This window comes from Podarcis raffonei, chromosome 1 (assembly GCF_027172205.1).
Source record: "Podarcis raffonei isolate rPodRaf1 chromosome 1, rPodRaf1.pri, whole genome shotgun sequence".
In the NCBI taxonomy this organism is placed as follows: Eukaryota; Metazoa; Chordata; class Lepidosauria; order Squamata; family Lacertidae; genus Podarcis; species Podarcis raffonei.
Window position 1 is genome coordinate 86,644,537 of NC_070602.1, and position 25,730 is coordinate 86,670,266.

At 44.0% G+C, this 25,730-nt stretch overlaps 1 protein-coding gene across 13 annotated transcripts in view; it reads left to right on the forward strand.

Moving 5' to 3' along the window:
* TNS1 (tensin 1) overlaps positions 1 to 25,730 on the forward strand; it is a 315,520-nt gene that overhangs the window by 265,083 nt on the left and 24,707 nt on the right. For 5 of the 13 annotated variants that reach the window (XM_053402387.1, XM_053402396.1, XM_053402402.1 and 2 more), the window contains 6 exons: positions 3,601 to 3,687; positions 4,943 to 4,984; positions 12,263 to 12,462; positions 13,374 to 13,512; positions 20,981 to 21,073; positions 24,162 to 24,197. In XM_053402387.1, coding sequence (XP_053258362.1) covers positions 3,601 to 3,687; positions 4,943 to 4,984; positions 12,263 to 12,462; positions 13,374 to 13,512; positions 20,981 to 21,073; positions 24,162 to 24,197 — 597 coding nt within the window. The remainder of the gene's footprint in view (positions 1 to 3,600; positions 3,688 to 4,942; positions 4,985 to 12,262; positions 12,463 to 13,373; positions 13,513 to 20,980; positions 21,074 to 24,161; positions 24,198 to 25,730) is intronic. The other 8 variants (XM_053402441.1, XM_053402412.1, XM_053402430.1 and 5 more) reach the window with 8 other exon arrangements.

Here is a 25,730-nt window from a genome sequence, read left to right on the forward strand (position 1 = left end):
ATTCTGCTGCGAGATGTTGAGTCAGGAAGGAAATGTCCACCACACCCACAAAAGGGTAATATTCCATAGCCTTTGGCGCTTCTTTCATGCCCTTCCTCTGAAGCCCAGTGCTCTGGCAGTCTTGGGCAGGACTCTGTGTTCTCGGCACCAAGGGAGCTGAAATTTGCTCAGAACAAATTATGCACTTTTGCGTAAATGGGTGGGATTCATACAGTTCCTTCCGCGTATGGCTTTTGCAAGATTCAGGACATTTTGTAGGGGCTCGGACAATAATAAAAGACAAGAAATGAGGGGAAGGCATGAAATAAAGAGGGCGGAGCAAGTGGAATTAATCCCGGAAGCCACAGGGGGATGCATAGGTGGGACACCCAATCATCATTCTTTGGGCCTAGGGGCCCAATAGACATGATTGATACAGGAACTTCATGCTTGGAGCTCCTAACACCTTAATATTTTGGAAAAAGTCAACACAGGGAAGGGGGCAATTTAAATTGAGATGATGCCATGAGGAAAATGAGGCAGTTTAACCCTTTGCCTTCTCCACATCCCCAATCCAAATTAGCTCTCCCCCAAAGTTGTTCTAATCTTCCGAGAGGAAAATATACAGGCTTTTTAAACCTGCGGGTTTTCCTCTCGGTACTTAGTAAGCCAAATCCAAATCAGCCCTCCATTCCCCTCTGGTCACTTTTTCAGAAAGAAAAAGGGTAGCAGCAGCTCCAAGCATGGAGCTCCCCTGTAACATCTGTTTGACCCATCCCTTCAAGCAGACATTGCTTGGCTTTTGGGGAGAAACCTTTCTCTAAGACCCTGAGGGATAGAAGCTTGTTATTTGAAAATAATCATAATAATCATAGACATATTTTTCTTTTTAAGCTGAGATTCTAGATTCTACCTCATGCTGTGTATAAGTATGAAGAGCGCACATACACACATGCCTTTGTCTTGGGAACTTTCAGGCTCTTCTGATGTGTACAGCTGAGTCTCTTTTTTAATGGGTTCTAACTGGTTGTCCCAGAATGGAGTCTTTCCTCCATGTAATTCCCTTGGGCATCCTCACTAATTCTCCACAGGGCACACTGTAGACCGGGTTGCCCAAGCATGAATTATGGGCAGTGATGGGAGAGGGGGCACACTTTGCAAAATGATCAGTCTTTGGGACTGAGGCATTTGGGCTTCCTGATAAAAACAACATACAGTGTTGCTTAAGGACTCCTGTGATGTCTTGTATCCGGTATGCAGCCTCAGCCCTGGCAGCTCCTGGGATTGTAATTACACATAAAAGTTTTTAATTGCAGAGCTCCTCAGAAATGTCCTGGACATAATCCAGCCTGCAATGCCAGGCTCAGCTGCTGGGCTCTGACCAGTTCAGCTCCTGGACCACAGGCATTAAAAGCATTTGGCCAAAGGGAAATGGCTTGGTTCTGGGATAAGGAGGGCTGGAGGATGGGAAACCAAGCTGGAGGCTGAGTCACTGTGGCATCTTAGGGTGTATACAGAGGTACACATAGCGTGAGGAGCAAACCTGCTATAGAAATGCACTCACCACATTTTCTTTAGATGTACAATTTTCTTTTCCAGACTGGGCTCAGGGGAAATGAGTTCTTTGTGTCCATAGCAGAAGCTAGCTGTTAACAGCTCTGGTTTTCTGGAAGTTGGTGACATCATGTTTCCCATCCTCGCCAAACTTGCTTTTCAGCATTGTGCAAAATTGATTCCCCCTTTAGTTATTTGTTTCTAAAATCTACACCTAGTGCTTTACAAGTAATACGAGAAAACAGGAAGACCACTTGAAGTGCAGAGGGGAGCACAAAGCAGACTGATGAATCAGTGTTTGATTTGATGTCCATTTTAATTTGCGTTGCAAAGGCAGGGGGCAGCTGGGCTCAACCAGCGGTAAAGCAGTAACAACACACAGCAGTGTGTGAGTTGAACCTCGGAGCCCTGCTGGGTCATACCAATGAATGGCCCATCTAGATCAGCATCCTGCTTCCCACATTGGTCATCCAAATGCTTCTGGGAAGTTCACAAGCCACTGTATTTGCCATTTACACCAGCACTGAGCTGCCTTCCTCCCCCATGGCCATGCATGCACCCACACACTTCCATCACGTGGAGATGCTGATGCAGATGGAAGAGGACTAAATTTTTACCCCATTGCATTACTACATAGCCACACTCTGGTTGGGAGAGAAAAGGTATGGTGGATGGGCATATGTGAATCAGAACCATGGGAGGAAACTGGTGCAGAAATTCCTGCTTACAGTGGCGTTTTCCAAATCACCTGTTCCTGATTTGGGGGGACATGGCAGCCTTTCCGAGTGTTGTTATACTGTGGCAACCTTCTACCTGAGCTGCACATGGACCAGTGTATAATCCCAAGGGACACTATGTCCTGAGATCCTGGGGAAAGAAGAGCTGCTGTGGAAGCATGAGCCTGCACTCTAGGTTCACAGTAATAAGTGTCCCATGATCACAGAACATGGAGTGAAGCAAGAGATCTGGATGGTGCTAGAGAGAGAGAGGAGGAGGGGAGGGGAGGGAATAGAACTGGCTAGAACAAGCTGTGAGAGAGGGGTTGAGAGAGAGAGAGCTCAGGGGCCAGCATGTTATTTACAATGCATGCTACTATAAATTGCCTGTTTGTTCCAAGGCGAGTATGTGTGGAATTTCACAGATCATCATCCTCCCTGGTTCTCGCTATCATGAGAACTCAGATTTCCTATGCAGCAGGGTGGGAGCAGCCTGTAATGATTAAGGCAAAAGGCCTCTAGGAGGACACCCTTCCCAGGGAAAGCTCACCACCATCACCACCGCCGCCCTCAACTGCTGCAAATCCTGCCTGGCGCAGAGACTCAGGGACCTGAAATGGAAGCTCTGAAACAATTAGCAGGAGCCAGCTGAGTCAGAGATGCCTCCACAAGTTTTTCATTACCGTTTGTGTGTTTTATTTACCCACTCTTGGAAATCCCTTTCCAAGCGGCAAGACAGGGGTGTTCCAGGGCTGCCAGCTACATCTGTGCCCTGGTGCTGTGCAGGTGCATCGGTAGGAGGGCAGGAGTGGTTCTGCCAGTGCACCCCACATTCTTGCAATATTTCAATTTCTACAGTCATTATCCTGCTGATTCTGCACATTAGATGAAGGAATGTTTCCTCCAGTTTCCCGACTGATAACTGAATTCTAGAAACAGTATACAGGGTAGATATGATTCTCATATGATTTTCTAGCTCCTCTTGAATCCAAAGAAAGCCAGGGAACTACATGGGATTTATTACCCCACAAAACATACTCCTGAGGTCAACCTATTCACCCAAGATCTCATGAAGAGGCTGGTAATTGACTTGGTTCAATGGTATCTCGTATTCTGATGTTGACCCAGCTTCACCCCAGATCACATTGTATTCAAGCCTGGGGTGTATTTCCAACTAATATTTTTTCTTGTATTTTCCCTCCCCTTTCTCCTTTGTCTGTTTGTGATGTTTGTTCTGTCTCTGACTACACACTCTCTTTCTCACTCTCCGTGATGGATTTTGTTTCATCCTTGGTTGACCTTCTCCTGCTGCTCTATTCCTACCCACCCTACCTCCGTCTCCCCCTGTCAGAGTACAACGCCAAACTCCGGGACATCCGGAAGAGCATGAAAAGCCCCCATCCTCCTCTTCACCGACAGCGATCCTTCTCCTTTTCTGGTTTGTTCTGTTGCTGCTTCTCCTCCTTTCTCTTCAGCCTCCCCTGCCGTGGATCTCCTGCATGGTTGCTGTTTCCCTTGCTGTTGCATGGACACCAGGACAGAGAGCTGGGGTGGCTGTTGAGAGTCCATTCCAAAATGGCGCCAGAAAAAACCAAAGTGGCGCCAGAGTAAGGTTGTCTCCTAATTTGTGTGCAGAAAGGCAAGAAAACGTGATTTCCTGCTTCCCAGCCACATTAGAGATTACCTCCAATACTGCCAGGTCCTTTCCTCACATGTGACAGCTGCGCATTTCCAGTGGATAAAAAAATGTGTCTGTTGGGAATTCTGGGAAGGATCTGACCTGGTTTTGGGGCCTGTCAGGTTTGGACTCTACAGCTTTGCTCTAACTCCAAAAGCTCCTTATATATTTATCTTTTAATCATTGGTTGTGCTTCCTCCTCCTTTTCCCTTGCAGTGTGTGGATTCATTTGCTACGTGTGGTGCTCATCTGTGGTATAACCAGAAGTCACTTGCAAAAGGATTGGGGGAGGGGGCTTGTTTATCTCAGTGGCCACCACACTCACCGCTGCTTTGTTGTTGGTGCTATGTCAGGTGTCTCCATAACATCAAGGGGAGGTTTTTGCATGGGTGGAAGTTGGGGCAGAAAGGAAGGCCAGAATCCAGGAATGGGATGATCACTCACTGTAGTGCTTGGCCAGCACACCAAGGTTTATTTAGGGGCTATGTGTGTTGTACAGGCATTGCTGGGGTGTTTTACTTCAGATCTTTCTGCTGTGGCTGGCGATATTGACTGGAACCAGGAGAGGGGCTTCTAGCATGGCTAGCAGAAGGGGTGAAGTGTGTGTGTGTGTAAATTCTTGGAATCTTACTCAGCAGGTTGCTCTGGAGAAAGGAGCCTCTTGATGGATTTGAAACACGTGGTTGTTCCAAAGCATCTCTCTTGCATGTTTGGTATTTATGGAACATGAGGTCTTGGAGCCAGAAGAGGAGAGACGAGTTTTCACCGGAACCTCATATTCAGCAAGGGCTCCTGGGTGCTTGTTTTGTTTTGTTTTCTGATCTCTTTCATTGGTGCAGGTAGCCTCAGTATATCAGAGTTAACAGCCATTTCCACAGTGGCCTTAGGACTACTTCTGAAATCATTGCAGATGTGTGACATCTCTATACCCCTGCAAAAAAAGGATGGGTTGCCATTCCAACAGAAGATGCTGTTTTTTATTATTATTCTATGTGTTTCATTTGCCCCAATACAGGATACTTGGCTCTTCTGAATCCGCCCACCTCTCTCCCTACAGGTTTGGAATTTGTACTCCTGTTAAATTTCACAGTGCTTTAGTTGACTTGGTCACTGCCTTTTGCCACCCCCCACCCTGGCCCCCAAGAAAATATCCCATAGACATTACCTCTTGTGCTCACACTGCTTCAGGATTAATGCAGCAGCATGGTGTATGCTTGATATCCTGTCACTCTGGCTTATAGTCCCCGCTTGAAACGGTGACCTGTGGTCTATGCATACAATGCCCAAATTCTAATGGAATGTCACATTCAAAAGAGAGCAGCAGACTAGAAGGATGGGCTCCTGTGCACACAATCACTGCTTTGGGGTTGCGTAAGATCCTCATGCTCACTTGCTTTATATAATGTTCCTACAGGAACGTAAAGTTGAAAGAGGTATTTATTTGTTTTAGTTTAAATGAGAGAACTTACTAATATTGTTGGTGAGTTCCTAGAGACATGCTCTGGGCTATCCTTGTAATAGGCCCAGATGACGTTCCACAAGTCTATTCTGATAAACCATGGTTTATTGCATTGAGAGCAAGCTGTGTGTTCTTACACTCCCTTCTCTCCTCCCTTCTTCTGTCCTCGTGCACCCAACTTCAGTGCTTCTACCCTGGCTTGTCACTTTTCTGTGACATAAGAAGATGTTTTGTGTGCAGATGTTTTGTGTGCAGATGTTAAACTGAAGATATCACCGGAAACTGTGGAGTGTGAGGCCACGCAGCTCATTCTCATTCAAGCCAATAAACAATGGTTTATCAGGCCAAGATTGCTATCTCTGAACTTAGGCTATAAAGTTCCTCTGGATGTTAATCTATTAATAAGAAACCAGACTCTAAACTATTTTAATGAAAGAATGTTTCCTATGTTCAGAAGAGTGGGCTTGTGAATTAAACCTCTGTGTTCTCATTTCTTGTGAATAATCTTTCAGTTTGAGAGTGGAGGAGTTGCTGTTGGAATATTCCTTTGGCATCTCCTCCAAAATGCCAGAGGAAGTTTTGATACAAGTATTGCCCACACAAAAGGAAAGATACAAATTGAAAAATAAAATATGCTGTCTGAATCCTTGCAGAGTCAAGTAATATAACATAAGATTCACTCAGTCATTGTACAGCTACCTGGAAATGTCTAGAGGCAGCCTATGGCTGAATACCAGTTGTTGGGGGACCAAGAGTAGGGGAGAGCTGCTACCTTCATGTCCTGCCTGGTGGCTTCCCAAAAGCACCTGCCTGACTCCTATTGCAAACAGTCAGTTAGATGGACCCTTGGCTAATGTAGCAGTGCTGTTCTTATGTACTATAGTGCATCAACTGACTATGCTTTCTTTGCAGTTGAATGGTAAAAAGAAAGTAAGGTATGGTTTTCCCTGGGCCATTGGGTGTAATAGTGTGCAGTTTACCCAGAATGCTTAATTAAGCATCAGAAGGAACTTGCCATGCATTCAAATAGCAAAGCTATGAATTTACTTACATTTACATGTCTATAAATGCATATGTGAGTGTATGCTGCTCAGATGTTGTTGGACTGCAACCCCAGTCATTCCTGACCTTTTGCCATGCTGGCTGGAGCCGATGGGAGCTGTTGTCCAACAATACCTGGAAGGCTAGTCTGAGTGGCAGCAGCTATCCAGGGACTGAAGGAGCCTTTCCCATAACTCCCAACCTTATCCTTTTTAAAATGGATATGCCTCGGATTGAGTCTGGAATCTTCTGCATGCAAAGCACATCTTTTACCTGCTGAGCTAGGGTCTATTGCTTTCAGTAATGTTCCACCTGCCCAGTTTAATTCTAGTGTCAGACCTGAGTGTAGTACATCAAGTGGGAAAACACTGTGAGGTAGAGACACAGAAGAGGGGAGATGGTTCAGCTCCCCTCCCCTCCACTTCATATGAATAATAGATCCTTTCTCCCTAGAGTTGTAGGTGAACAGTGCAGGTAGGTAAACAGTGCTGGCATGCCTAGCTTGGCCCCGGTAGGAAGGGTTTTCCAGTGCCATCTTGTGAGTCACCTTGAAGCTGTCCTGTGATCCAAAGTTTCATGATGGCACTTGCTTGTTGCTGGATGCCATTAATGCTGGGAAGGAACTAATCCTCCCCTGTGTGGCTGAAGAACTTGGCTGCAGGTTACAGAAGATGGTAGCCTCACTCTAGGGAAGGGACACTCTGTATCTTCTCAGCTTAGAGTTTTGCTAGTAAATATAGCACAGGAGGAGGACCGTGCCAGAGAGATAATTTTGTTGAGCAGCGCTGTTGCTAGTGCCCAGCTTTTCCTGCTCCTCAGCCATTCCAGGGAGCCTGGTCACCCTGAGCCAAGGTGTCACCACTCTTGGCTCTGAAAACACTGGTCGCCTTCTTCCTCCCCTCCCTCTGCCTGCTTTAAAGAGAAGAAGGAAATAAGGCATATAATAAAAAGGCCAGAGGAAGTGGAGGGTTTCTAAAGTTTGGTGCAAAGGTTTTGAAGCCTAGGGCGGAAGACGTTTGAAATGTGCGTGCAGCAGCAATACAGAGGGAACTATGGCAGCCATTCTCTGGGTGTGGGAGTTATATGGAATGCCTTGAATCAGAGGGCAATGGCTTCTTTCTCTGTGCACATTAGCAGTATCAGTCTGAGTTTTGCCCACATTGCAATTGGCACTGACCTTTGCCCGTATCTCACTGCTTCCCAATGAGTTTCCCACTCAAGCATCCAGCAAGGCTGTTGCTTTCTTGCTCTCTTCCCCTCCTTCCCCTTCCTGTGTGCCATGCTCCTTTCGCTTCTCAGCAAACAGACTCGTGCCTTTCCTCAAGGTCTCCTGGTACTGACAGCTGGCATCTTGCTTGTATGTTATGCTCACTGTGTTCGGGATAAAACTTAAAAGTTGCAAAGGGCTTGTGTTGGCCTTCAGGCTTATGCCAGCAACTGCAAGAAACTATGATTCAATAGGGATTAAGGGTTTTAGAAAGGAAGCCAACTTCTATGCATCTCCTGCTTGTTGATGCCAAAGGATGGGAGTATGAACAGAAGGGGGTATTATCCCTGAAAATGCATTATCCCCAGCTTCAAACATTCAAGGAAGTTCAAGGAAGACAACACAGTGTGGCGATAACTGGAACCACCCACTTCCACTCCCAGAGGCCTGATAGATCTAGATCCAGATGCTGCTCACCGGATCCCTTCCACTTCTGCGATTCTATAGGAGAAATATTGTGCCTCTCCAGTGACAAGGCTGCAGGGAGGGATAATATACACACTTTGCATATATTAGTTCACTGAAATGAGGATGATCTTGAAACTTAACTGCTGAAGCTTATCTTGAAAAAATGACTGAAATATTTTTGGGTTTAAAACCAGACAGGTAACAGTCCTTGCAGAAAGGGATTTGTCTCCCTTAGAGGCACTACCTGGTTTGAGGGGCGGGGGGCTCTGGGCACTCCACTTTTCTCCCTCCCTGGTGCTCTGCCTTGACTTCTTTTATTTTTTGTTGTCATGGTTGCCTTGGTGGCAGCCATACATTTCTCCCTCCCTGAGTGGTTGGATAGGTAGGAGGCAGATGAGGACAAAGTTGTTGGCTGGCATATGCTACAAAGTGGTTCTGCACCAACCACTTTGTATGCCCACCATATATTTTTTTAAAGTACTAACCCAAGGGTGAGAGTGACAGTGAGCTTTTCCAGTCAGAGGCCAGCTTCATGGTCATAGGGCCAATGAGAGCATCACTGTAACAAGAGGATGAGCCAAGTCCCCTTAGCCTACTAACCTTGCTGCTCTCATTGGTCCTGCACCCAAAAGGGTGGCTTAGCTCCCTGCCTCTACTATCCTGGGCTTAGCAATTGTTAAAATCAAAATGGTGGGCTGCTAGAGCCTTGTCTGTCTGTGCAGCCATTCACTTTCTATCTTGGGGGGAGTCTTTTGGAATGCTTGGGGGCCAGTGAGCTGTGCAGTGGCGCAGTCTTTGGACTTGAACCTGTTAGTTCAGCCTTAGCACCACTTGTCCCTGTTTTTACACACACACAAAATGCTGCTGCTTTACTTTAAAGAGTTTTGTGTGTGGTGCTGCTTGAGCTCACTGCTCTTTTCATCAATGGATTTTCCTTAGTGCCGGATGTTGTATTGTGGTTGCTTCTGTTGCCATGGATTCTGGCTCCCTCCTCTTTCTCCTCCCAAGTGGCTTTCTGTTTTGGGAATCTCAGAACGCTGCCCAAAATCTGTGCATTCCTGTTCTTTCCCTCCTTTAAAGAAAAAGAAAAGAAACTTCCCTTTTCTTTCAGCTGTGTGAAAAGCAAGACTCTCTGCAGCTGAGAAAATGGCATAGCTGTTACTAATCAGGGAGAGATCCAGATTAGCCAAGGGACTCAAAAGCAGCCCCAAAGCCCCATGAGTTTTGGAAACTTTTTAAGGACATCTCCCCAGGACCAGTGCCTTAAAAAAAAAATTTTTTTTAATCATTCAAATGTGTTTGTGGGGTGGGTGCATGAGGAGGGAATTCATTCATTGCTGCTTATATAAAAGAAGTGGGCTCTTTTCCCTAGTTGGGGTTTGAATGTGCTGACATGTAGTGTCTCCAAAGCTTACATCTGCAAATCTTAAGTAAATGAGGTGGAGCGAGCTTACCCCATTTAGTGAATGAGACCCCTCCCTCTGGCAGGTTTCTTTAAAGAAAAGAAGAAAGAAAGAAAGAAGTCCAGGCACTGCAACAAACACATCATTATACATAGCTTCACAACTGATGAGAGTTTGGTGTCTCTCGCTTGCTCTGACCGCCTCTGTTCCCTGGCACTGCTGTTTCGTTTCACAGCTGCAGGGCACAATTTGAAATGTTGCAGGTGCTGTTCCCAGCTACAAAGTTTTCATGTTAACAAAATCCATTGCTGCAGATGACTTTCAGGATTTCACTGTTATGCATCAGTTGAAATCAGAGACTGAGGTTGACATCAGGGCTCATCTGCACTGCCAGACATCTTAAGGTGTTTATCTGTACCACAGACTTCAATCTCAGTTTGGAGCAGGCTCACCTAAAACAAACTAATTTGGATTTGATTAGAACAGGCCCAAGCTGAGCTCATTCTTAGCTATAGCCCAGTCACAGTTCTGAGTCTTCTTGCACTCCCAGTGATGTCATTGGTAGGGATGGGAAAGAAATTTGATTCAGTTCACAATTTTCAAAACAATGCACAAAGCGAAACACAACCGTCTTTTGAAATCTGCACTTCTCTGAATTTTGCAATGTGCTTCTCCTGCCAAGTAATGTGTACAAAAATGCACATACTAATGCAAAGTGTGCATATAAGTGCATATATTAGTGGAAAATAACATACAGAATGCATAATTTCAGGATCAATCGCTTTACAAAACAAAAAAGTGTGTAAGAGGAGAAATCCACCCTAAAGTGCTGATGAATCTGCATGAGGACTTAAATAATAGTAATAATCACAAACTGGCATGGAAAGGTGGAGAACGTGATATCAAGCCTGGATAAATGAGAAACTGAGAGGAAGCAAAATTGACAGATTCGCCCATCCCTAATCACTGGGAACTCAATGAAGCCTGAAGATCTCCCAACGAGCCCCCCCCCCCCCCGTTGCAGTAACCACTGCAGCAACCTTGAATAGGCTTTAAAAGGTTGCAGCAACAATTACCTGAGCTTTGCTTGGGCTTCTCAGTAATGGAGCTACATTTCCCAGGTGTCTTGGCACCCACAATGCTGCTGCCATGCTCCAGGGCCCAATAATGGCTGCAGTAGCAAGTCTTCTCTATGCTGCTGCTAACAAGTAAGTTTCAGCAGGAAAGGGGAGAGGCCTATGGTGGTGGCAGCCAGAGCAAAGCTCATTGTAAGCCAAGCCCAAAGTGTGGAAGTGTTTGCGATTAGTTCAGAAGTTCCAAATTAGGGAAGTTTGCACTCTGAACCCTCCGTTCCAATTTTTGGCAGCATCACATTCATAAACAAGTTTAATAGTCTAGGGATGGGTTTGTGTGTGTGTGTGTGTGTGTGTGTGTGTGTGTGTATGCACACCCCACAGACCACTAAGAGAAATTTATCAGCACCCACATCAATCAACATTTCCCATAATTAATCCAGGGAGCGTATACTGTTAGGGGGAATAAGAGCCAATTAAATTATTATTTATTGTTACATTTATACCCTACCTTTCTTCCCAGGAGCTCAGGGTAGCATACATGGTTCTCCTCCTAATTTACAACAACCCTGTGAGGTAGGTTAGGCTAAGAAACTGCCACTCACCCACCAAGCCTCATGGCTAAGTGGAGATTTGAACCCTGGTCTCCCAGGTTCTAGCCCAGTGCTCTAACCACTGCACCACACAAAAAGCATATATCTTCAGAGACTTGAACTTTCCTCTCTGTTGCCTTAGATTGACTCTGAAAGTTGAAGAAGACAAGAATAGCAAGCAGCCTTCGATCTCTTTTCTGGGCCACGTTAGCCCCCGTGGCCTTGGGGTTTCTCCCCCTTCCTTTCCCCTTCAGTGTGTGGCTTTACTCAGCTGCTTGAGTCTCCTGGACCTATTCCCCCCCCCCCGAGCACACACACCCTGCTTCTGGCTCAGTGTGATGTGGAAAGGATTGTATACGAGGATCCCTTCCAATTCCTTGAGCTGGCTTTTCTCTTGACCTGTATCTGCCTTCTCCTGCCAACTGCTTCCTGGGTCATTGTATGGAAATGTTGGAGCAGGGAGAAGGAGGAAGGCCTGAAGACAAGGAGGGGAATATATTACTGTGGTGGAGAAGTCTTAAGTTGCCTAAGAATATGTGGTAATATTGGGTGAATGGAAGGAAAAAAGTAATCAAGCTGTTAAGTTTGCCTGCTCTAAGTACACCCTACGTAAATCAGTGCTTTGGTTCATGTTAATAAATCCTACACACAGATCACATGCACACACCTATTACAGCCAGGTAAGAGAAGTAAAATACGATGCAGGGCATCCACACCAACGTCTTATCCTCCAGAAGCCCAGCTCAGGTGGCGAGGAAGGAAATGAACTTGGGGATTTTTTGCTTCAGCATGAACTCTATGCTTTCTCCAATGCAGCTGCTTCATTATGCAGGGATTTTTAAATGTATGAACTGGGTTGTCACAATTTTGAGTTGTGCTTGTTGGGTTTGGTTTGGTTTTCACTATAATCCGCTGGTGGAAAGTGATGGATTTGCCCATTTCCCCTCTCCTGATTAATTGATTCAGTTTCTTTCCAAAGCCAAGACACAGCCCAAAGATCTGAATATTGGCTCATAAAGACTTTCTAAATGTATTGAAGCTCTTCCTGTGCTTGGAACGCCACTTTTCTCACAGTGCAATTGAACTTTCAGGAGTACAGTCGCCACGGGAGAAGTCACCAGAAGAAGCCGAAGCCCCTGTACGGAGACGTACCACCAGTGAAGGCCAGTATGAGAACAGTCCCCAGGATCCTAGTTCACCACGAAGCCCCACAGTTCGTTCTCCAGTTCACTGTGTCTCACCGGAGGTGGTCAGCACCATCGCAGCCAACCCTGGAGGAAGGCCCAAGGAGGTGCTTTTATTTTTCTTATTAAAACACTATTTTCTCTTCTGACCTTGCTGCTTGCATGCATGGAAACACAGAAGGGGATATATGTCTCTTTGACCCCAGCGCTTGATAATAGGTAGGGAAGGGCCAGGGTTGGGAAGGGCAATGAATTTAGTTTGGCAGTAGAATGGATTAAGTAAATGGCACATGCATGGGTAGGTCTCCCTAAGTATTCCTTGGGTAGAAATTGCTTCTTCAGTTTTGGAAGAGGTTGCAATGGTTTGGGACTCAGAAATGTCCATGGTTGTTCTCATGTCGAACATGATGGAATACCAGTTGCAACCTGTGTTGCTGAAACTGGGAAGAGCCACCATCTGTCCCTCCTATTCTGGCCACTTGCTGGAAGCCTCTGGACCGTCACTATATTCCGGGACGGATTCAAGTGCATGCTGGAAATTTAGACTTGTGTAATCAAAGTGGATGAAAGTCCTCTGTTGCACTAGTGCCACAAATCCACTTTTTAATTTTGGGAATGGACTTTTGCAATTAGGAAAGTGACAGGGAAGTGCACTGAAAATGTGGGATGAATGACTGACAGGAAGATGCAAATGAATCAGAATGAATATTCAGTAAAGCAAATTATTGTGAATGCTCAGTTAACGGGTTATCTGTAGGAGCTGTTTCTGACAGTATGGGGAACGGAAGCCAACTACGGAAGCAGAATGTTTTCTGAAATTAGGAGCGGGAGAAAGGGGCATAAAGGCAAGAAAAGGAAGCATAGAAGCAAGCAGTTTAAAATTGCAACCAGACCAGGCGGGAGATGGGGGAAGCATCTGGCAAAGAGAAGGCAGGCATTTCTCCTGCCCCAATCTGTGGGGGAGAGGTCAGGAAGGTCCTGAATTTTGATAACTGATTCTACTTTCCCTTTTTTACAGCCCCATCTCCACAGTTACAAAGAGGCCTTTGAAGAGATGCAGGGGACCTCTCCAAGCAGTCCACCTTCCAGTGGTGGTGAGACCTCTCCCCCAACCCCTGCCTTCCCTGTCTCACCACAAACCCCTTACAGTAACCTACGTAAGTTCCATGGCAGGGGACGGGAGAGGGGGGCATTGGTGGGTGGCTTGGGCAAAGCCAGACTTAAGAGGCAGTCGGTCAAACCGTTCTCAGCTTCCCAACACCCACCACCATTTTAATCACCCCTTCACTTTCTCGTTTCTCTCTGTCTGCCAGTCTTGGCTTCTTCCCCCATCACCTTTCATCTCTGCTTGCTGTAAATTTCTCACAGTGTCACCAATAAGTATGCATTCGTCCATGATAATTATCATCACAACAGCAAAGTTTTGCAACTCTTGGGGGGATCGATTATGGTTAGAGTCATTAGCTACCAGCAAGTGGTGAAGAGGAGCCACAATTTCTGAATGTCAGCATAAACCATAGCAGCAGAGCCCTGTACTGTCTTCTACACTCTCCTTCTCGTTGTCCGCCAGACAAGGAGGTTCACAATTATTCATAAATTTCCAAAGTGTTGGCTGTGCTAGCTAGTTACAGCAAAAAACAGTAAAGAGCTTTGCAACTCCTTGAAGACTGTTTGCTGATTTTGAAGATGCCACAAGGCTCTGTTATTATTGTATAAAAGTTCTGCAGTTAAGATAGCAGAACTGTGCAACTTACGGCCTGCTAAGCTTAGTGAAGCCCTCTAGCCATGTAGGGCAGCCTACTTGGGGCTTGATAATACTTCTGTTCTTGCTGTCAACCAGCGATTGCAGGATTGGAGTTGGGTGTGGCTTGTTAAACCACAGCATATGCCTGGTGGGTTTATTTGGCTATGTAGGTCATCCTTTGTGCAGGCCTATTTTAGAGAAACCCATCCAATGTTTTTGGTACACAGTATCTGCCTTCCTAGATGCCAAGGGGAAAAAGTTAAATTTGCCTTGCTCTCCATAGCATGGACAAATACACAAAGTTGGATTAACAAGAATGTCACATGGTCCTGACAGTAGTTTCCCCATATCCATCAGCAACACTTAGTAGTTATGTATATGAGTTATGTAATGCACTTATAACAATGACATGATTTATGAACCTCTATGAAAACACTTACATAGGCAAATTTGCTTCCCTGCTGAGGGAATTTTATACCACACTGTGAAGATTCCCAGTTCATAAATTCTAGATGGTACATAAGTTCAGGTCCTTGTTATTATGAATGAAGAATTCCCCATCCTGTGAAGCATCTGGCAGGATCATGGACTTAAATTAGTAATTACATTTCCCTGCCTGACAATTAAAAACATATCTGCAAGCCCTGGTGCATAAGCTGGAGAAATCCCTTTGGTCTGATCATTCAGGGATACTCTGACCAGTGTAATGTTCCAGCGATTTTTTTAAAAAAAGTATTTTTTTTTAGGGGGAGTGGAATCACTTACTGTACCTATAAACCTGCCTATCACATATGTCAGTCAGTTTCAGAACTATTAACTGCTTTTCTAGACAGAAAAACAATACCGCAAATCTGCCAGAGTTGATGGGTTAGAAAAGGCAAACAGTCCTGGTTATGCCTAACACCTGAGCTGAGCTGTGGAATGTCCCAAAGGAAAAGTATTTAAAGTTTAGGTTTTTGGCACACAGATCCTACTTTAGGCAATTTTTACGTGGCTTCCTCTCTCTATGGGAGAGGGAGAGAGTGGCAGCTGTTTTCTGCAGGTGGGAGGAAATAAAAATTAACCCAAGCCCTAAAGACACCCTTGAAATACCTCCACAACAGGACATGGGCTTATGTAGAACAGATGGAGGGATGCGTCAGCTCTTTCGCATGGAAAGGTCCACTGTTCTTCCATCCCAAGCGCCCAGCATTCAAGGCCCTTTGCAAGCTCGTTCTGCCTTCTGTTTACACTGGCAAAAACTGATGGTTGTAAATTGGGACCAGATACTGCAGCGCACAAAATCTTTCAAAACTGATGTGTGCCATTTAAAGCAGGACCTATGGGCTGGATGCAGCCCCTTGGCCTCTCCATCTGCCCTGCTGACCTCTCCTATGCAGCCACATTTCTCCCATTGCTCAGCTGCTTCTGCCAGTCAGCTGAGTGGTGGCAAAGGTGGTGGGAGATTGCAGGGAGGTTCAAACCTCATCTTCTCTAATCTCTCCTATCCCACTCCCCTCCCAAAAACGCTGATCATGAGGAACAATGGAGCAATGAGGGAAGAGATGCAATGGCTGCAGAGTCCCACTGCTTCCACTGGCAGCTTGCTGCATTTCTGTGCTGAGAAAAAGGAAGCTCATTTCTCAGCATCCCAAAAGGAAATGTGACCCAGATGTATGGATATGTGTGAATCCTGAAGGTGTATGCATATGAATGGAGGTGCAGGTGTGTGAATGGGAAAAGCGTGGGGATAAGCGGATGGGTATGAATGGGGCATGCATATGTAGATCACTGTGAATGGGATGTGTATTTGTGTATATAGCTTTGGCCCACCCCTGGCATATGCCCCTTTCCCTCTAAGCAGTTACAAGGGAATGCAGTCCCTGGACTGAAAGAAGTCCCCAACCCTGGTATTGGGTAGAAAGTTCAGATACAAATTTAATGAATGATAGCTCCCACTCCCTTCTGGGCAGTTTTGTAAGGAAGTACAGGATATACATTTCATGCATAGAGTGCATATGCTGCAGGGGCCACAACTTATTTCATAGGTGTGTACATATGTGCACACGCCCACACCAAATGAGGAACGAGTGGTTTCCATTCTACAAAGATACAGCTTTTAGCGCATTTGCTGTGTTGCACACCTGTTCCTCCTTCAGTTCTCAAATGAAAGTGAACAACATCTAGATTTGCTTCTCTTTCTTTCTTTCTTTCTTTCTTTTTTTAAAATGTAGTCTTCGCCATTTTAAGAAAGAAATGGAAATTGAGGACAATAGCAAAAGCCCACACCAGCAGGGATTCCATTGCACTAATAGGTGCAAATGTGCCTTTTTAATCCAAAGCTAATCCAAAGGCCAAAGAGGTGCATGTGCTCTTTGGTCTGTAGCTCTTCAGTGGAAGAGGTAAATCTAGCTGCAAATTTATGTGTGTTTCAATGTAGGTATGTGTGTGTTTAGTTCTGTCAGAGTTTGAAGGGGCAAATGGGGACTGAGAGTGTGTCTTCAGAGTTACAGTGAGACCCTTTGATGTCCATTTGTAACCAATCGAAAGCTGTTTGCAGCTGATCTGTGCTGTCAGCAAAAAAACAAACCAAAACAAAAAACCCTTGCAAAGGAAGAACCAGGAGTTCACTGAATGCTCCTGATTTTTCCTTTGTAGCCACATCCTTTCTTGCTTCACACCTGACATTATGTTACATTCAAATAGTTTATGTATTTAGCTAATACTGTATTTAATATTGTTGTTTCTCTTTGATAGAACACATTCAAAGTTGCACCAGGCCAATGCAGAGACACTGTGCAGTATACCATTTAGCAGAGTCAGTAGTTAACTTGGTCTCAACGGACAGGTGTTCCACCCATCTGACAGGGAAATTCCAAAGTAGTAATGCCACCCGCAACCAAACTGCGGTGTGATAGTAGCTTGTACAGTCGTGCCTTGGATCCCAAACGCCTTGGTACTCAGATGTTTTGGCTCCTGAACTCTGCAAACCAGGAAGTGAGTGTTCCGGTTTGCAAATGTTCTTTGGAACCCAAATGTCCAACAGGGCTTCCGTGGATTCCGATTGGCCGCAGGAGCTTCCTGCAGCCAATCAGAAGCTGCGCTTGGGTTTCTGAACATTTTGGAAATCGAACAGACTTCTGGAATGGATTCTGTTCAACTTCCAAGGTACGACTGTACTTATGAGGCACAAGCAAAATATTAGAAGTATAAGTGTGTAAAATGAATCCAGGCTGTTAACTGTGGCACATCTGGTCTGTTTATGCCATGGATACTGTTGTTGTATGCCCAGGCCTTATAATCCACAGATGCCTTGAGATTTCTGTGGTAGCTTAGCTTCTGAGGCCGTGGGTGAAAACCTGGTCTTTAACTTCCTCTTGCATGCTCTGTCTTCCTTACTTTTCTAGTCAAGCATGCCTCTGAATGACTAACCCCTTGATAACTTGGTGGTGGGTTTTTAAATGTAATTAATTTAGCTTTGAACAGTTCTGCCAATATTTCATCTGGCAGTGCTAACATGGCTAAGTGCATACCAACAGCAATGGGCCAGTGAGCAGCTGGGAAACAGCAAAAATCTCAAAAGTAGCAGACCCAAAATTTTCAGAACATTCTGATCCAAACTGGAAGCATCACTGTTGCTTCCAGAAGAGGCTGGCTCTTATTTCAGAACAGAACTGGTACTCCCACTTATTAGCACCCCAGTTTTTAATATCTACTGTCAGTTATCATTCATAGATTTTTTAGCAGGGCCTTTAAAAATGCATCCACACCGGTCTTCTTCCCAATGCAGAGTGAATTGTGACAGATATGCTTATGGAACACTAAGGTGAATGAGATCCTGATCAATAATAGCAAGAAGTAGCTTAATATAGGTCCCCAAAGAATAGGTAAAATGGAATCCTCCAAGTTTCAGCTAAGCTTCATTCATTGATGTTAATATTTAAAGGCCACATCCTCAATGTGCTTGTTTCAAGGGTTAGATGAAGAGTACTTCCAATCTTCACAATCCTCTCTTGGCTAAATATAATTTGCTTGGGAAGCACATCACTGTCAGTGCAGAAAGTGTCTTGGGAGACCACTGCCAGGGACATTTTTGTACTTTTAGTTGCAGAATACAAGAGCAATTAACACAATTTAGCCATGACTAAATGCCATCCCATTGATTTCATGGGAGCACGCAGCTCAATCCCATACATATTCACTCAGAAGTAATTCATAGTGATTTCAGAAGGATTTACTCCCCAATAAATGTGCATGGGATTACAGCCTTTATCGTGACTGACTCTTGCTTCACATGTACAGACATGCTGTGAGTTGCACATTCATTCTGGTTCTGTTGAGCCAGAATGACATTTCAAAAGCCTTCCACAGACTCGATCTTCTACATATTCTTAGAGGGCTGAAGGTATCTCTATACTGTAGTCAAGCATGTGACTCTATAGCTTTCTCCTACAGAACAGTTACAGATCCACTAGGTGAACAGATTTGGTAACAATGCCTGTCATCTTTGCTAGCAAGCTGAACAAGGCACTTGAGGTGCTATCAGCAAAGCCCACAAAGAGCCTGCTGTACAGGCTCTTGAGGATGCAGGTTGAGCACTGAGCTATATGATATTCCAGACATGGACTGGCTGCTTTTGGAATTGCTTGTTTCCCAGTCACTCATTGGTACTGAGCCATTAATCCTAGCCAGCCTAGCTAATCCATGATGAAATATATGCTCTTGGTAACTGGCTTTCCTTTAATGCTCCTGCCTCCCTCCCTCCTCCTGCTGTGTCCCCGGCAAGGGTGCCCATCTGAAGCTGTAAGTCAGAGGATTGCAATGCAAGTAATGGAGAATGTGTTGAATTTTTCCTTAATGGATAATATAGTACTTCATTTGTCTGTGTACGCCCACTGTGCAAGAGAACTTGAGTTTCAAGTTAGAAAGCCTGAATTGTTTGGAGCTGGTGAAATATGATATCACTCGCAATGATAGCAGTACACTGAAAGAGGAGAAAAACCCACATTGGAGTTTTTGTGAGACTTGCTGTTTGGAACACATCTCACGTATACATTTACATCCATTGCTGCTTGCTGTATACATATATATATTAAGTGTATATATGCATGGCTGTCCTAAATGTTGTTCTCCTTTTTGATTGGGTAGATATAAAACAAGATATATGTGGATGCAGTCATTCCAATGCTTTGTTGATATGCAAGTTATACATATAGGCATCTACATATATGATGTATGTTATTTGTGATATACAATGCCATTCGTATGCAATGTTTCGAATCCTTGTCTCATGATCACGATCTTTGCAGATGCCATCTCTACCTTGTGGCAAAAACTCTGACATAAGATGACATACATTATCTATTCATTCATTGCTGTTCTTCAGACATCCTGGTAATGGGATGGGGATGCTGCGGTCATTTGCTACCAAGGTTCTCTCTATTGGGTTGTTCTCTTGGGCTTGTAAAGAGAAAATGGGAAGTTGCTATGTTTCAGTTTCTGCACTAACCCTATACTCTCACAAAAAGCCATAAATGGGAAGGATGGTGATGATTTATTGAAGAAAAGAGGGAGATGGAAACGTGGATATGTCATCCCTGTAGATATTTTCTAAGGGATGTTCCAGAGAGAAGAAAAGAGGCAGAAAGATCACGGTCCCGTGAAATTATCAGATGCATTCCAGAGACAGTTACCAGTCCTCCAGTCCTGCTATGTAACATAAGCACCTAATTCCTTGCCAGTGGGACTTTGACTGGTTGCTGCTTCATCACAGGCTCAGTACAGCATCTGAATACACATCTGTAGTTATATCCTTGCTACTGGAGCAAACTTAATAGGCTAAATGTCAGGCCAAGATTTAAGCTGGAGAAGCTGGGGGCACGATTTTCTTGAAATATGGATCTGACCTGCTGAAAACATTATCAGTGTGAAGTAAGTTGTCCACAAAAGCTACTTAAAACAACAACAGCCAACCTTGCTTGCCACACACATATTAACTGTAGTCTGTGCTGGGCACATTAATAACTTGAGAGATAACAAATGTCTTTGACTAGTGCTGAGTTTAGTAGTTTGGTGCAAACACAAAGCAAGGTGTTAGAGTTGGCTGTAGAGTTGCTGTAGCTCCAGCAAAGGCATAGGCAAACTCGGCCCTCCAGATGTTTGGGGACTGCAACTCCCATCATCCCTGCCCACTGGTCCTGTTAGCTAGGGATGATGGGAGTTGTAGTCCCAAAATATCTGGAGGGCCGAGTTTGCCTGTGCCTGCTCTAGCAGGTGGTCCTGTTTGGGGGTGGTGTAGAAGAGTCCTCTCAGCTACATGCAAACCTTTGAGAGTTAACATTGCTGGAAGAGCTTGCCAAGCTTTCCCCTGAGGAAACCCAGTCTTTGCCACTGAATCAGAGCAAACATCAACCAGGTTTTCTCTGGATTGACGTTTCCTCTGATTTTTCACCAAAGAATGGGTTTACTGGGGGAAAGTGGTGAGGCAAGGGGGGAAATGCTCAGATCCATGCTTTTCTAGGCATGGGACAAGTGCAAGCCTGGATGGAGCCCTAAGTGCCTCAGCCTTCCATTTTGTAGATCCACGGCTCCACTTGCCTTAAGAAATCACACACTACTGAAGAGAGGGCAATCTTTGTCTCTTCTCAACGGAGAAGCTGTCTGAGACGGGGGGCCTGCTACTGGCAGCTACATTCCTGTGGTTTCAGCACACCAATCACCCTGAGTATTTCCAGCCATACATGTATATAGCTAGGATTCAGTTACAACCCTGTTTAGCTATAAACTGGTATTTAAAAACAAACCTGGAAATGCCTGGATTTCTTCTCCTTTACATTTAATCCACCCTTTTATGTTCTGTTTTATTGATGCATTTCTTTCGCTCTCTGTATTTTTGACAACAGTGCGCTCTCCACCAGGACTGGCTAAAACTCCGCTTTCAGCACTGGGCCTGAAACCTCACAACCCAGCAGAGATCTTGTTGCATCAAACAGGAGGTAAGCAAGAGTAGTATAGTGATGGAGAGACTGGTGCTATGGAGAATAGCAGCATCGTTGGATATTATGATAAGTCTTTTGTACAGCCCACTGTCCTGTTGCCAAGATAGAAGGCCCATGAAGTTTGTATTAAGTAGTTTTAAAGATACCCACTGCACACAGACTTTAAAATAGATTTTAGCTCTGGAGTATAAGCATATATTTTATTCCTTCAGTTACATGGCATTTTATTCCTTCAGTTACATGGCATCAGTTGTTTTAGCAAATGGCTAAAACAATCACTTTCCAAATCTTACCAAGCCCAGACCTTGATATTGCCTTAAGGTGGTGATTTCCATCAGCCAACATCATTTTCTGTGCTCTAGAAAAGTGCTTCCTTTCCTCAGTTCTGCTCTTGCCAATTTTGTATTTTTAATGTACAGCCTTAAGTTGCTTGTATAATGAGCCTCCTGTTCATTTTCATTCATCATTTTTAATTATGGATGACAAGGAGAGATAAATCTTATTTATAGGGCTGAGGCAGATTTGAAAAAAAGGTACAGATCTGATTTGAACTTCTTCTTTTTGTCTATCTTGGATTCCAAATGTCACAGAAGTTGGATTTCAACCATAAGGCTCAAATTTTGGAGCCACATTCTGCAGTTTGCACTGAGTATGAAAGTCTGGCTCCAGTTTTTCTGTACAAATTCAATCAAGTGTGAATCTTCTATGGCCCTTATCCAATTCAAATAAACTGCAACTAATTGCATGTAATAACTAGTGGTGTCTGGATAGGGAACCACATCCCCATATGCTGCAAAAGACACAAACAGATCATTCATTGTGGCTCAAATAAGTATTCCATTGGGGATGCAGATGAAGACACAAATGCAGTCTTCCATATGTAACTCTTCCTTGCAGATTTGAGGCGCATATATTTAATTTTAAAAGGAATGGCATCGCTCAAATTTCCATATCTGGGGATTTACACTTACATGCAGATTATAAATTGTAGGATTATTCAGTGTGATGCTGCATATAATATTCAGTGTTGTTACAGTCTTTGTAATTACACAGATCTTAAGTGCAGTAAGTGAAATATGCTAGATTCAGGTAGGTAGCCGTGTTGGTCTGATGCAGTCGAAATATATATATATATATATATATATATATATATAATTTAAAAAATTGTCCAGTAGCACCTTAGAGTTGGTCTCTTAGTTGGTCTCTAAGGTGCTACTGGACATTTTTTAAAATTTATTTTGAAATATGCTGCTTAGTTTAAATTGCTCCAGTGGAATACATGTCACCCCACTCTTTAACATAAAATGTTAAGGCCCCAGAATGCTTCTACATTTTTAAAATTGAGTAAGTTTTACACTTGCCAGTGGCTCGATAGCGGAGCTGCCTGCTGGGGTGGGGCAGCCATGTAAACTGAACTGGGATTCCTGAAGGGTAAGAATAATAAACATATTATGACAAACTGTCACAGGAATGATAGTGATTGCAATCAAGAAGCAAACTAGGAGATGTGAGATAAACTCCCACAGCGGAAGGGTAGGGAATGAGCCCCAATCATGACAGTTTACAGTCTAAACCGAATATTCAGGTGCAGAGTCAATATTTGCAGAGGTTTACATAAGCATGTGAGCTGCCTGCTACAGATTTTTTTACAAGCATGAACTTGCTAACCTGGCTCAAGCTGAAGCTGATTAGGAAAAGTAGAAACTGAGTCCAAAGCAAGCCTGAAATGCATTTTTTTCAAGGTTATCCATCCATCAGTATAACCAGCCACTTTCTGGACAGTACTTCATGCTATAGAAGGCTATTGAACATATCAGTCCTTTTAAGAACAACAACTGCAGAGTAAGAGGCTTGTAGATAATACTAGAGACCACGATCAGTGTATTGCATAATGGGAAGCTATCAGGCTTTGCACATGTCCAGTATGAGGAGGCATTCGTTGGAGCAGATTGGACAGTTGTTTTCATGAATGTTGCATCTCAGAGCTTGCATGGGGTGGAGGTGGGGACTCTAGGCTAGCAGCCTTCCGTTTGACTCATAAATGTTCCATGTGTAGAGAGATCCTTGGCATCGGAACATTTTTAAACAAGCACTCTCCCCCATGAGGTGATATTGTTGCTTCCCCCCCCAGTCAGGATTCACTCACATGCCCATAAATTCAGGATGTGCAATTATAGTTAATTGGGAGGTCTTGCACAATATACCCACTTCTCCAAAAGACTGGGCTGTATGTGATAAAGAAAGCGATGGAAAATTCACTGGAATGTGTGGAATAACACTTGGTGTCATCTCACTTCCACCTCTCCTTGTATGTATTCTCTGTGATTTAAGCAACTGGGTCTCTTGCTCTAGCAATATCTTAATAATAGCCTGCTGGATCAAATCAATGGCTCATCTAGTCCAGCATCCTGTTCTCACAGTGGCCAACCAGATGCCTGCTTGGAAACCAGGGAGCAGAACATGAGCACAAGAGCACTCTCCCTGCCCATGGTTTCCAACAACTGGTATTCGGAAGTGTTACTGCCTCCAACTGGGAAGGTTGGATTGCCTTCTCTTTGATAGCCTTCTCCATGAATTTGACTAATCCTCTTTCAAAGCCAAATCTTGTGTGGTTATGCCTGTTGGTTTCCCAAATGTCTCTAAACATTTATTGCTTTTATCTGCAGAATATGAACCCCTGGCTGAAAGGGGGCATAGTGTAAAAATCTAGATATGTGCCATCTTAGAGACTAAATAGGCTCTTTCTTTTCATTTTCTTCTGACTCTCAGGCTAAGCGCTAGGTCTCTGAGTTGGTTGAAGAGCGGTACAGAGTTCCTTTTTAAAAAGGCCAGTTCCTAATAATGTTTTTCAGGCATTCGGGAACCTTAAACGTAGATTTGTGGTGTTTATGGTGGTTCACATTGGTCATGATTTAGACCAGAAACAACCTCTTCTGATGTTTACAGTTGCTTAACATAAGAAATCCTGCTAATCTCTCTCTCTCTCTTTTCTTTGTATGTCTCCTCCTTCTCTCCATTTTCATTACCTTGCCATTGTCCATCTTTTCCTTCCCAAACACTTATTTCTTCCATGCTTGCCCCTCAGAACTAGATGGGGAGACAGTAGTTGAATCTGATGAAGGTAAGGAGGGAATTGTTTTCATTTTATATGAACTATTTGGCAAACAACAATATGCCAGCAGGCCACTGTTAGTCCCAGTGGCCACAAGGAAGCTGCTGGGCTTGTGTGTGGTCAGAAGAGTTGAAGACCAAAACATTTCCCTCGCAGAATTTTGCTGCACCACAGATTGCCCTAGAGCTGCTTTACATGGAAACTGCAAATAAATGAGAGCAAAGACATTAGCAAGGAGTTGCTTACTTTTCTAATAACAATAGGTCCAGCTTCCCTGATACATGTGTGCTAATACAAAGACATTTCTCCTTTAGAATTTCTTGCAAAAAAAGCAGATTTCCTGAGCCACTTCTGCCAAACTATTTATAAGTGTCATTATTTTGACATTTACTGGTGGCAGAGGTGGCATTTTTGGAGATTGCATCAATCTCGGTGAATTACGATTCTGAGTATCATTTCTGAATATCGTGTGAGATGAGCAGTGCATTCCTATGCAAGTATACATAGACGTAATCCCTGTTGAGTTCAAGGGGGCATCTTTCCAAGTAACTGCATAGGACTGCAGCTGGATGCCTGATAGAAACGTTATCTGTCCAGCATGGGAACAAAATCCAGATAAATCAAATCTCAGGCTAATCTGTGGACATATGAAAACAGGAACCTTGAGGCATAGACACAATTACATGGTTGCTCCTCATGCTACCTTCACCTGGCAGGTGGTGCTAACCATTTTCAGGTTGACATGGGACCAGAGGTATACATTTGCCACAAAGGTAAAGCCTGAATTTTGCAAAGGCATTTTGCTTCTTCTAGTCATGCTTACATACTTACATACTACATTACTTAGTGCCACAGAGGATCCCTTTCCTCTTCTCCTTTCTTCCCTTTCTCCTTCTTTCCTTCTGATACAGAAGTGACTGGGTTGATGCTGGAATAATATTTAGTGCTCTTCATTTGTCTGTTTGTTAAATTTTGCACCTCACCATATCCCAGAGCTGGGTTTGAACCTCAAAAGAACTTTTTGAAGGTATGAGAAGGTATGAGAAGGTATGAGAAGGTATGAGCTACAGGTGTATGTCACATCCTTGTAGGCAGCATTTTTAGGCAACATTTTGTTGCATCACAAGCAAATTAGTGATCTTGTTTCCTTTCTGCCTACAACTACTACAGCAACAACAATCTATTGCTGCAAAGTGAGAACTAAACTATTCATGAAACTGAGTCCCTGAGATGTTAAGCACTGTATGAAGCTGTAAATTCTGCAGTCTCAGCAGAAAACACATGTAAGATGTCGGGGGGAGAGTGGTTCTTTTAACCCTTTGATCTTTGATAGTTATATGTTGAAAATTTTACCCACCAGCTTTCCAAAAGTCATGAGTAAACTGGAAATGGTTAAACTGAAAGGCCCCCTTCTTTAATATGGGTCTTCTGCAGCCCCATTTTGTAGAAAGAAATTAAAACAGGGATGCAAGCACTGTATTACAACTCAACTTTGTGTGCCGTTTGCCCCTAATGTAGGACTGGAGAACATGTAACCCCCCC